The following is a 12234-nucleotide window of genomic DNA, read 5'->3' as shown; positions in this document are numbered from 1 at the left end:
CGAAGGACTTAAAAACATATCCCCTCTTCCAAGGTGTACGTGCTGCATGAAACTTTTATATGCTCATGGTGGAGCCCCAATCATAAGATTTCTTGCTGTTCCCCCATTTGTGGGGAATCCGGAATTTGTACCTGGTAGGCAAAATGTAGTTTTTCAGGAATAAAAGGGAAAGCATCTGATATCTTTTCTAGAGCTGAAGACTGCATATTTTTTGTGATCACTTAACAAGATTGTAGGACTTGCCTAATTCAAATTTGTATGCTTATTTACAAGCTAGATATTCCCTTCTCTGTTTCGGCAAATATTGACTCCTTAAGTTTCTTACGGTTGAACTGGTAAACATTGCAAAAAAAAAAAAAAAAATTCATATTGGTATAAATTGAGAATGGAAAAACCATTCATGGGTGTTTTGTCAAAACTGGCAAGTCAATTGATATTCCTGTGATTAGTTGTGCAATATCTTTACCAAATTGAGCAATATAATGGTTAATAAATTACAAGAGATGCAATACTGCGTTTTGCATAGGCGCTATTATACAACAGCGAAACTATAGCAAATGGGATTTCTGATGTCTGATTTAATGCCTTAAATGTAAAATACTGAGCTGTAATTTGGTTCATCACTTCATGCTTTGCCCTAGTTTGTATGATTTTTGGGCTACTTTAATGCAAGCTCTTACATATGTCCAATAAACTACCTTTTCTAGGGGAAGTATTGCGGTTACTGTATAGGCCAAAACCTTGCCTAAAGATCATTAAAAAAATTTACAGATTGCAATTTTATTGGCAAAATTGGTGGTATTACAAAATTGGATGAAAATAGATTCTCCATCCTCTCAAAGATGGATAACTCAAATGTGGTAATGGAAATCCATTGAAAAATTAGATGCAAAATTGATTCAAAAGACTGAGTGAAATGTATACAGTAGGCTGGACAAAATTTTATGACGTTCACCACTATATGAATGTATCATATTCTCTGAAGTTGTATGAATAAGGGATGCATTGTGCATGTGATTTTCAATCTAGTATTGGTTACTGCGAGTTCAGTTATGTTTAAACTTAAAATGGGTGATGTACCATGCGCTTTCTATGACTTGTATTGAAGGTGTTGCCGTATAAATGTGAGACTGTACATTGTGCTCTTCTCTTGTTTGTTTAAAAAAAAAAAAAAAAAATCTTAGGGTGATCATTAAACCTTAGCAATAAGGGAAATAATAAAATGGTCCTGTTCAAAAGTTTACATACCCTTAGTTCTTAATATCATGTATTCCCTTTTTGCATCAATGATGGCTTGTCATCTTTTGTGATAATTGTGAATGAGGCCCTTTATTTTCTCATGTGGTAAAACTGCCTATTCTTGTCAGTCTCCAGATCCTGTAAATTCTTTGGTTGTCTATCATGACGTGCATGTTTGTTCACCCCAAAATGGCTCAATGATATTGAGGTCAGGAGACATTGAGGGCTACTCCAGAACCTTCACTCTCTTCCACTGCAGCCACTGAATTTGACTTGGCCTTATGTTTTGGATCATTATTATGTTGGAAAGTCCAAGTGTGCTCCATGCGTAGCTTCCTGGCTGATGAATGCAAATTCTCCTCCAGTATTTTCTGATAAGATGCTGCATTCATCATGCCATTAATTTTGACTAAATTCCCTTTGCCACTATAGCTCATAGCCTGCCAAAACAGCAGAGATCCACCTCCATTCTTCATGGTAAGGATGGTGTGCTGCTCATAATAGCATTTATGGTTGTGTGCTAAAGTTCAGTTTTGATCTCATCACGCCAAATTATTTTGTTCCAGAAGTTTTGAAGCTTCTCTATGTGCTCTTTGGCATATTGTAAGCAGGCTGTAATGTGGTGGTGGTGGTGGTGGTGGTGGTGCAGCAATGGCTTTTTTTTTTTCCTGGCAACTCTACCATGCAGCTCATTTTTGTTCAAGTTATCTCCATATTGTGCATGCTGAAACACCATACCATTTTATTTCAAGAGATGCCTGTATTTCAGTAGAAGTTGCTTGTGGGTTTTTCTTTGTATCTGACAGATCTTTCTTGGTCTATGTTGGTATTAATAAAACCTATAATTTTCCACTTCTTGATAAAGTTTGAACAGTACTGATTGGCATTTTCAAATCTTTGGATATCTTTTTATATCCTTTTTGATTTTATAAATAAAGTCAAGCTACTTTTGCTCACAGATTGTTTGACAGCTCTTTTGCTTTCCCCATGCTTCAGTAACCACCAAAGTCAGTGTAGCCTTGGATGAATTGCACAAGGTTTTCCCAAGAGCTAAGAAACTCATTGACTATTTATACATAAGGCACAGGTGTGGATACCTACCCTTCATTGCCATCTCAACCTGTGTCAACTTGAGTGTATATTTAGCCCAGATATTAAAGGGTATGAAAACTTTTGAATAAGACTTTTTTATTTTCCTTATTGCTATGGTTTGTTCAATGATTGTGCTATTCTGTGATGCATAAAATAGTTAAATTTGAAACACACAAGATATGTTTTGTCAGATCATTCATTTTCTTAAAATGCTACACATATTACAAATTTTGCCAGGAGTATGTAAACTTAAGAGCACAACTGTAATGTCTGACATAGCTTGGTCATTGTGGAGGGAAATGTCTGAAAATTCTGGTTTTAATAACTGGAGGGTTGATATATCTTAAATTGAAATAAGTGCTAAATGTTTTTTTCTTTTAAACAGAGATATGCTTGTACTCGAATCTATAAAAAAGGATGAAGAGCGTGATGCTAGACACTCTGCTCCGTTTCCAGATGATGAGTTGTCTGTGAAAAGCAAGGGAGCATACAGTATTGACTTTGACAATTTGGATAACCTAAATCCACCAGAGACATCTGACAAAATACATAATTCTTTTTCTAAAGTACTCTTTAGCTCTAATATGAATATCCCAGAAAGAAATGAGGACAATAACCTACTAGTAGATGTGCTCTCTATTGCTACAGTAGAGAATATTACGTTAAAGAAAAGTGCAGAGACTGACCATCCTTCCATGGAGATACATTTGAGTACTGAAATCAAGCCAGCCATAAATGACTCATCTGAATTGGTTACGAAGTCCACCTGTAATGAGATCATGAGCATTGATCCTTCTACAGATGCCACAAAAGGCCTTGAATCTCTACCTTCTTCTAAAGCATCCTACAATTTTGACCCTGACCAACTAGAACTGATTGATCCTTTCAAAACAGGGGGATCAAAATTGCAGAATTCTCCTGTAGCTATTCCAGAACCATCTGCAAGTGACCTTGAAGCCCAAAAGGCAAAACCTGTCAAGTTGGAATTTGACTTCACTGATGGTAGTACTGCTGTCAAAAAACCATCTCCCAAAAAGCTAGGAAAGAAATCACTGGAAGCAAAACCTCTTGCTAAGAAACTAACTGTAGTCAAAGAGAGAGCTGAAAAGTCTGTGAATGAAGGTGAAGAAAAATCAGTGGCAGCAGTTCCTGTTCCCAAAGCATCTTATACTATTAACTGGGATCAATATGATGATCCTAATTTTAACCCATTTGCTTGTGGAGGTTCCAAAATATCTAGTTCACCTAAACTTCAGAAGCCTAGGACTGAAGACATCAGTACTGGAAAAGTGAGCAATAACATATTGCCAAAGACAGAATCTGCTCCTGCAACTTTGAAGAAAGATGAGCAGTTTGTATTTGAGAAAATGAGCTTAAAAGATCCTTTAAATCAGTAAGTAAAAGTGGTCACTATATTAAGAACTTTTAGGTTGAATGGCATCCTCTTCCCAGACTAATATAGAAAACCTCAGAAGAGCAATATTTCACTATTAATCTCTCCTCAGTGTGGAATCCATGTGCAGTCACCATCCACTCCAATTCTCTCTCCCACCCGTCCCCTGCCCCAAACTCTAGTCATTTAGAGTTGTGGTCGCACCCCACTTTTTGATAGATTCTGTGACGTGGTAATGCTATTGGTGAGGGAAATTTCTTGACATATGCCAAGCAACAAAATATGGAGAAAATAACTTGAAACTCTATTTTTTTTGTTTTTGTTTGAGCAAATAGCACTTTCTTCAGAGAAGGCTTAATTGTCACTGGTTATGTTGTTCATTACTTTACAATTTGGAAGAAGCAATTTTTTTTTAAACCCTAGAATGTCAGTTCTTTTTCCCACTAGGTGATCTGGAAGCTATTAGCACTTTTTTTTATATAACGGCTTAGAGCAGTTCCTCAGGCCTCCATCTTTAGTCCTCTGCTTCTGTGACTTTTGTCGTCTTTGCCCAGTAGGTGAGTGGTTGTCTAGAATGCTGGGTAAGTAAGCATACAAGTTTCCCTTAATCTAACATCCAGCCCTTTTCCCCCTGCCATGTCTCCTCACCAAACTTTAATAGTCTAATTTAACTGGTTGCCAAAGCTAGTGAGGCTGTCTGAACATTTGGCTGTATAAAGTCTCCTTGGTTTTGCTGAATACACTCTGACATTGACCCATTTGGTTTCTGTGAATATAGCCTGCTGGATCTAACTTGACACCCCCATGGCTTGCAGTGCTGCTAGGTCATGCTTCCTTTATCAGTTTTTCTTTATTGCTCTCCTTGCCTCTACTTATAACAGAGTGAAGGGTGGTGGTATGCAGTACTGTAACCTTTCAGCCCTGTTCCTGAATATACCCAGATCAGTCGAGACAAATGGGTTTTATTCATCCCTACCAGCAGATGGAGGTAGAGAACAAAACTTTGAGGAGTGCCACCTGCAGTCCCTCAGTATTTCTCTACCTCCAGCAGATGGTAGAGGTGCTAAACCTGCAGTCCTGACTGGATTGTGAAGGAAAATTTTGCTCCCCGAGGTGGCAGGTTCCTGTAAAAAGGGCCACTCCTTGGGCTGGGAGCCGGGCGAACAGGGGGGTTGGATACTACTGGCCAGTTCAGCCTGCATCTCCGGGACCCTGGACAGCCAGTGGTCTGGCTCCCTCGGGGAGCGGGAGATTTCAGGGAAGTACCCTTGATTTTTGTTCACGTTCCTGTTTTGTGGTGTGTGGTAGGGATGTGCAGAAGGAAAAAATGTTTCGATTCGCTGGGACCCAAATTCGTTGTACTCGTTTCATAGGGAGTGGAAACCAATTTGTTGATTAGTTTTATTCATTATCTGATTTCCCATTAAAGTCAATGGGGGAAGTATTTGCAGCCTATTTTGGCTGCAGAATTTGGAGTTTTCTTATCAATTCTGATGAAACTTCTGGGGAGCAATCATCAGAACGAGAAAAGAGCTCCAAGGTACTTAGACTGTAGCAAAGTGGCATGAATAGCCTAAGGCACTTTAAAGGGGCAAAGGGGTACCAGGAGTGGCAAGTGTCAAAAACACACCATAGCTTCAAAAGAGAGCACCAATAACAGATGCATGAACCCTCGAAGGCAGCATGGCAGGCAAAGTGGCAAGACAAATGGCAACATCCTACAGCACAATGAAGGGGGAACATAGCACCAACACACTGAGGAACCATGATAGTGGCAAGAACACCACAAGGAGTTGAGCGAGTCATCTGGTGTATGGCAGCAAGGCAGAGTGGAAGAAAGCTGATAAGGGCAAGACAGGCTGGCAGAGCAGAGGTAGTCTGGTCCATGTGGTTTTGATAGGGGCAAGACAGGCTGGCCCTGGGGAGAGTTCCCTTTCCTTTGCACAGGAAAGGGCTACCTAGAGTGGGGTGTTTCCATTGGCGTTTAGTTAGCTCTTGCTGGCCTTCTAAAATCTGGCGGAGTTAGCAGATATACAACTGAGAATTTTCAAGGCGGAGGAGGGTGCCATGTGAACAGTGTATCAACATGGGTCAACAGGTACTAAGAGGCTGGCCGGCTACCCCAGGGAGAGTTCTTTTTCCTTTGAGCAGGAAGGGGCTCCGGGACAGACAGGCACAGAATTAGAGGTCAAGTCCTCGTAGGGACATAAAGCCGGATGTACAGACAGGCACAGCATTAGAGGATAGAGGTGAAGCCCTTGTAGAGACATAACGCCTGGACGGACAGGCACAGCATTAGAGGTCAAACCCTTGTAATTCAACAGAGGATGCTTTTAGAGCAATAGACTGCCATTTGTGAAGCAAGAAATGAGCTGGAGATTATTTGTGAATACCCAGAAGCTATTAACATTTGAAGTCAGCTTTTTATGTTCTTACATTCCAAATATTGCGAAACAGGAAAATAATATTCAGGAAAGAAATGATGCACAAATACATGAAATTGAAATTAGAAATATTAGAACTAAACTCAAACAGGCACCGTGTTTGAGGTCAAGCCCTTGTAGTGACGTACAGCCTGCACAGTGGGACGGACAGGCACAGCGTTTCAGGTCAGGTACATGTGCTGATATTATCTGGAGCATAGGAGGCAGTTGGGGCTTCTGCAAGGCTTTCAATTGCTTTTATTCATCTTGCCATTCACAGGGAAAATTTGGAAACCCAAGCAAAGGCAGGTTTATTTTCAAAACACCAGCATTTCCATCAACTCTGGTGCCAGCCTTGAGCGGTAAGGGCTCATGATATCCCCTGTCATTGAAAATACACATTCACTGGGCACACTTCTTGGTGGAAATGACAGATATCGCTGAGCCACTTTGGCTAGGTGTGGTCAGACAGAGGACTTGTGTGCCCAATATGCCAGTGGATCTGTCTGCATGCCCTCTGTGGGCTCTGAGAGATACCATGTCACTGACATTTGTGCTGGTGTCTCCTTTACTTGGGTAGGCTGAGAGTCACTCATGCCAATTGCTTTCTCTCTAGCTCGTAGCAGAACAGATTCTTTATGGACAACATGCCTTTGGCGTACTGAAGAGGAGGAGGTAGTAGCTGTTGCTGACAGTGCTGCTCCTGCTTGGGCTAGCACAACTCTCTGAAGTGCCCGCCGCTGTTTCCTCTTCTGCTTCATGCCTAATTTGTCTCTGCCTAAGGTGCTCCTGATCATGAACTTTTGCTAACAGCAGTTCCTTCACAAATGAGACAATTGGACTGTAGGGTGAGTACAAAAGAGGCCCACTGGGGATTTGGCTTCAGAGAGCACCGCTGTCACAATGTGAGTCTGCAAAAGTGCCCCCTGGCCCATGAGGCTGTACCTGGATGTACACTAAAAGTGGGACTGCTATATGCACACACCAAGCTTGTAACTACAAAAGAGGCCCACTGGGTATTTGGCTTCAGAGGACACTGCTGTCGCAATAAAATGTATGAGTCTGTAAAACTGCCCAGTGAGTGCACTGTCTTCCTGGCTTAAAAGAGCAGAAAGAGACAGCCTGAGTTCAATAAAAAAAACCAAAAAAACAAACTGCAGTTAAATAAAAAGGGATGGCTTGCTTGGCACAGCAGCAAAAAAGAAGAAATATCTTTTTCAATGGAAAATTCTATCCAAGTAGCTAGCAATTTAATATCTCCCACTCACAACACCGAAATCCTGCTTGCAACCTACCCCAAGGGGTAAAATAGAAACATAGAAATGAAGGCAGAAGAAGACCAAGCGGCCTATCCAGTCTGCCCAGCAAGTTTCGCACTTTTTTTTTTCTCATACTTATCTGTTACTCTTGGCTCTTAGTAACCTTTTGGTTCTATTTTCCTTCCACCCCCACCATTAATGTAGAGAGCAGTGTTGGAGCTGCATCTAAGGGAAATATCTAGCTTAATTAGTTAGGGGTAGTAACTGCCGCAATAAGCAAGCTACACCCATGCTTATTTGTTTACCCAGACTATGTAATTCAGTCCTTGTTGGTTGTCTGTATATAGATCCACTTTTCTTCATTCACCCTGCCGTTGAAGCAGAGAGTTATGCTGGATATGCATTGAAACTGAAGTATCAGGCTTATTTGGTTTGGGGTAGTAACTGCCGTAAAAAGCAAGCTACTCCCCGCTTTTTTTGTGAATGCAAATCTTTTTTTCCACATTCATTCACGTCCTCTAGACTTTATGGATCCACAGTGTTTATCCCACACCCCTTTGAAGTCTTTCACACTTCTGGTCTTCACCACTTCCTCCGGAAGGGCATTCCAGGCATCCACCACCCTCTCCGTGAATAAATACTTTCTGACATTGGTTCTGAGTCTTCCTCCCTGGAGCTTCAAATCGTGACCCCTGGTTCTGCTGATTTTTTTTTCCAGCGGAAAAGGTTTGTCGTTGTCTTTGGATCATTAAAACCTTTCAAGTATCTGAAAGTCTGTATCATATCACCTCTGCTCCTCCTTTCCTCCAGGGTGTACATATTTAGATTCTTCAATCTCTCCTCATAAGTCATTCGATGAAGACCTTCCACCTTTTTGGTCACCCTTCTCTGGACCGCCTCCATCTTGTGTCTGTCTCTTCGGAGATACGGTCTCCAGAACTGAACACAGTATTCCAGGTGAGGCCTCACCAAGGACCTGTACAAGGGGATAATCACTTCCCTTTTCTTACTCTATATTCCTCTCTCTATGCAGCCCAGCATTCTTCTGGCTTTAGCTATCACCTTGTCACATTGTTTCGCTGACTTCAGATCATTAGACACTATCACCCCAAGGTCTCTCTCTTGCTCAGTGCACATCAGCCCTTCTCCCCCCATCGAATACAGTTGATTTGGATTTCCACTCCCCATATGCATGACTGTGCACTTCTTGGCATTGAATCTCAGCTGCCATATCTTCGACCGCTCTTCCAGCTTCCTTAAATCTCCACTCCTTCCGGCGTGTCTACGCTGTTGCAGATCTTAGTGTCATCCGCAAAAAGACAAACCTTACCTTCTATCCCGTCAGCAATGTCGCTCACAAATATATTGAACAGGACCGGTCCCAACACCGATCCTTGCGGTACACCGCTTAAAACCGCTCTCTCTTCAGAGAGGGTTCCATTTACCATTACACATGGTCTTCTGTCCGTCAACCAGTTTGCAATCCAGGCCACCACCTCGGCACGCACTCCTAAGCTTCTCATTTTATTCACCAGTCTCCTGTGCGGGACCGTATCAAAAGCTTTGCTGAAATCCAAGTAGATGACATTGAGTGCTCTTCCTTGATCCAATTCCTTGGTTACCGAGTCAAAAAAGTCAATCAGATTTGTCTGACAGGATCTTCCCCTGGTGAATCCATGCTGCCTCTGGTCCATCAATTCTCCCAACTGTAGATAGTTCACTATTCTCTCTTTCAACAGTGATTCCATTACTTTTCCCACCACCGAAGTGAGGCTAACCAGTCTGTAGTTACCAGCCTCTTCTCTGTTCTCACTCTTGTGAAGCGGGACCACCACCGCTCTTCTCCAATCACTCTGCACCACTCCCGTTTCTAGAGATCTATTGAATAGGTCACACAGTGGACCCGCCAGCACATCTCTGAGCTCCCTCAGTATCCTGGGATGAATCTCATTAGGCCCCATGGCTTTGTCCACTTTCAGTTTCTCCAGCTCTTCCCATACATTTTCTACTGTAAATGGAGTTACATCTACTCCACTCCCCTCCAGTTTCTTGTTAATTAGGGACGGTCCTTCTCCAGGGTCCTCCTTAGTGAACACAGAACAGAAGTATTTGTTTAATATTTCTGCCATTTCTTTCTCTCTCCACACATTGATCCTTTCCAGCTTTCAATTTCACTATACCACTTTGAACTTTTCTCTTTTCACTGATGTATCTGAAAAATGTTTTGTCACCTCTTTACCTCCTTGGCAATCCTCTCTTCCGCTTGACTTTTTGCCTTCTTGATTAATTTCTTTGTCTCCCTCGGTTCTACCAGATATTCTTCTTTGTGTTCCTTCCTTTGGGATCTTTTATATTTCTTGAACGCTGTTCTTTTAGCCTTTATTTTGTCAGCCACCTCCTTTGAGAACCAGATAGGTTTTATTTTTCTTTTGCTTTTCTTTACTTTTCTAACATATAGATTAAAAGGAGCAATTACCAAGGCAACTAGATTGATCCACATCTCTCTCGTTCTCCCAGCCTTTTAGTTCTTCCTCCAGGTACTTCCCCATTTCATCAAAGTCAGTGTTCTTGAACTGCAAAACTCGGGTCTTTGAGCTTCTTTTCCGTATCCTTTTTGTGATATTAAACCATACAGTTTGATCACTGGTGCTGAGGTGGGCGCCCACCTGGACATCAGAGACGACATCTCCATTAGTGAGCACTAAGTCGAGTATAGCTCCTTCTCTCATAGGTTCCATAACCATTTGTTTGAACAAAGCTGCTTGCAGATGGGATTCTCCAGTCTACATCTGGCATATTAAAGTCTCCAACGATCACCACTTCTCCCTTCTTTCCCATCTTTTGGATGTCTTCAACCAGATCTCTATCCAGCTCTTCCTTTTGGTTTGGAGGCCTGTAAACCACTCCAATAAAAATGGATGTCCCATCTTTTTTTAGGTCGGCCCATAGTGCTTCTTCATTGCCTCATCTTCCTTGCAGCTCAGATGCTTGGATATTGTTTCTGACATAAAGAGCCACTCCTCTCCCTTTCCTATCCTCTGTCTTTCCTTAAGGTATAGCCTGGTATTGCCGTATCTCAGTCATGAGATTCCATAAACCACGTTTCCGTGACAGCAACAACGTCCAAGTCAGCCTCCACCATTAGGTCTTGCAGATCTGGGATTTTATTGCCCAAACTACGAGCATTTGTGCTCTTAGCTTTCCAGCTTTCTTCATTCAGGTTACTGCTGTTCCTGGACTCCTTTTGTGTGACCTCTTTAGTTGAGTTTTGTTATCCACTTTTCCCTTTGCATTTGTGCAAGGGAAAGGATTAGTGCCTCTGGCAGTCATCCATTACAGTGAGCTTTTCTTTGGTTTCTGATTTGGAATTTCTGTATGCATTGGGTTTCTTATCTCTTTTCAGATAACATTTCAATCTTTTTCTCTAACTTCTTCAGTATTTAATACAGAGAAGGCATTTTGTACTTGTTGCACTTGATACAGTGTGTGTCTCAGATCACAGGTCTAATTCTACCAGAGCCCACTGTAATACTGTTTAAGTTCCTCAATGCCATGTGTGAGTTGTGGGCTGCACAGCTGTCAGTGGCTATCTGTGGGTCACAGGTCTTATCCTACCTGAGCCCACAGTAAATCTTTTTCCTTGACTTTTGGTTATTCAGTGATAATGGGAAATTAATTCCTGAATAATGTACAGTGGCTGAGACTTTCTTTATTGAAGCTAATTCAGCTTTACCTTCAGCCAGCTCCTTTTCCAAGGTAGAGAGTTCTGAACAAATGGGGCAAGCCTTAAGTTTCCATATGATTACCCTCAATATAAAGGCTCCATAACAGTTGCATTGGATAGTCCTCATTTTGGTAATTTGTCTGATGGATAGCAATTAGGGAAATACTAATTTACCTTGTTGCCATTTATGAATTTAGACAGGTTATATTAGAAACACAAACCTAGGGGTGGGTGGGTAGAGGGGTAGGGTGGGAGGGTGTCAAACTGTTAAACCTTGGTCAAAGATGTTAACTGGGCACTATCTGCCATTGATTTTGAACAGACACTCCCACAGATTTGGCTAACTAATTTAAGCTTTCTCCTTATCTCTCCTCAAGAGTTTGTGCTTCTGGCTGTCTCCTTCCAGTTCAAATCAGACTGGGGACTTGAATGCCCACTGCAATACACTGAATCTGCTGCCAAAAGCAGTTTAGCTAGAAAGCAGTCCCACCCCCACAAACACTGGCTGAGGAGTAAGGGTCTGCTCTGAACTAATGGCTGGCCCTTGAAAGCAGACTGAAAGCACTCAGTTTCTATTTCAATTTTGCTTCTTTTTACAGCAGACAAAATGGCACTGCTAGCATCTTCTCTGTGGCACAGAGAGACAGTCTCAGATCAATAAAGAAGAAAAAAAAAGTGCGGGCAAAAAAAAGCATGGCTAGCTGGCGGCAGCACTGCAGCAAAATCGAACAAATATCTTTTTCAATGGAAAATTCTATCAAAGTAGCTAGCAATTGAATACAGATTTGAGACACTCAGACTAGCTCTGAGTTCGACCACCTCCCCAGACCATTCCCGCCAAGAAAGTCCATAGCATGCCGCGTACTTAACATATAAATAGTGCTGTGTCATCAGGAAGAGCGTGTCAGAGCACCGAGTGAGAGCGGCAATTGGCTGCATTACAAAAAATGCTTAGCTCTGATAGGTTGCATTCTGGTCTCCTTGCCAACCTGTCTGACAGGGCTGTGAGGTCACGTATGCCTCACAGGAAAGGGCTGGTTTTTGCTATCTTTTATTTCAAATGGCCGCTAAGAAATCACTGCGAGCCAAAAGAATGAAACTAAT

The 12234-nt window shown here is 41.9% G+C and overlaps 1 protein-coding gene across 1 annotated transcript in view; it reads left to right on the top strand.

Annotated features, from left to right (window-relative positions):
• TACC3 (transforming acidic coiled-coil containing protein 3) overlaps positions 1 to 12234 on the top strand; it is a 177825-nt gene that overhangs the window by 28123 nt on the left and 137468 nt on the right. Inside the window, 1 exon segment of the mRNA XM_029592616.1 lies at positions 2717 to 3724. Coding sequence (XP_029448476.1) covers positions 2717 to 3724 — 1008 coding nt within the window.

Source organism: Rhinatrema bivittatum, chromosome 1 (genome assembly GCF_901001135.1).
Source record: "Rhinatrema bivittatum chromosome 1, aRhiBiv1.1, whole genome shotgun sequence".
NCBI lineage: Eukaryota > Metazoa > Chordata > Amphibia > Gymnophiona > Rhinatrematidae > Rhinatrema > Rhinatrema bivittatum.
This window is presented reverse-complemented; position numbering and strand designations above follow the sequence as displayed.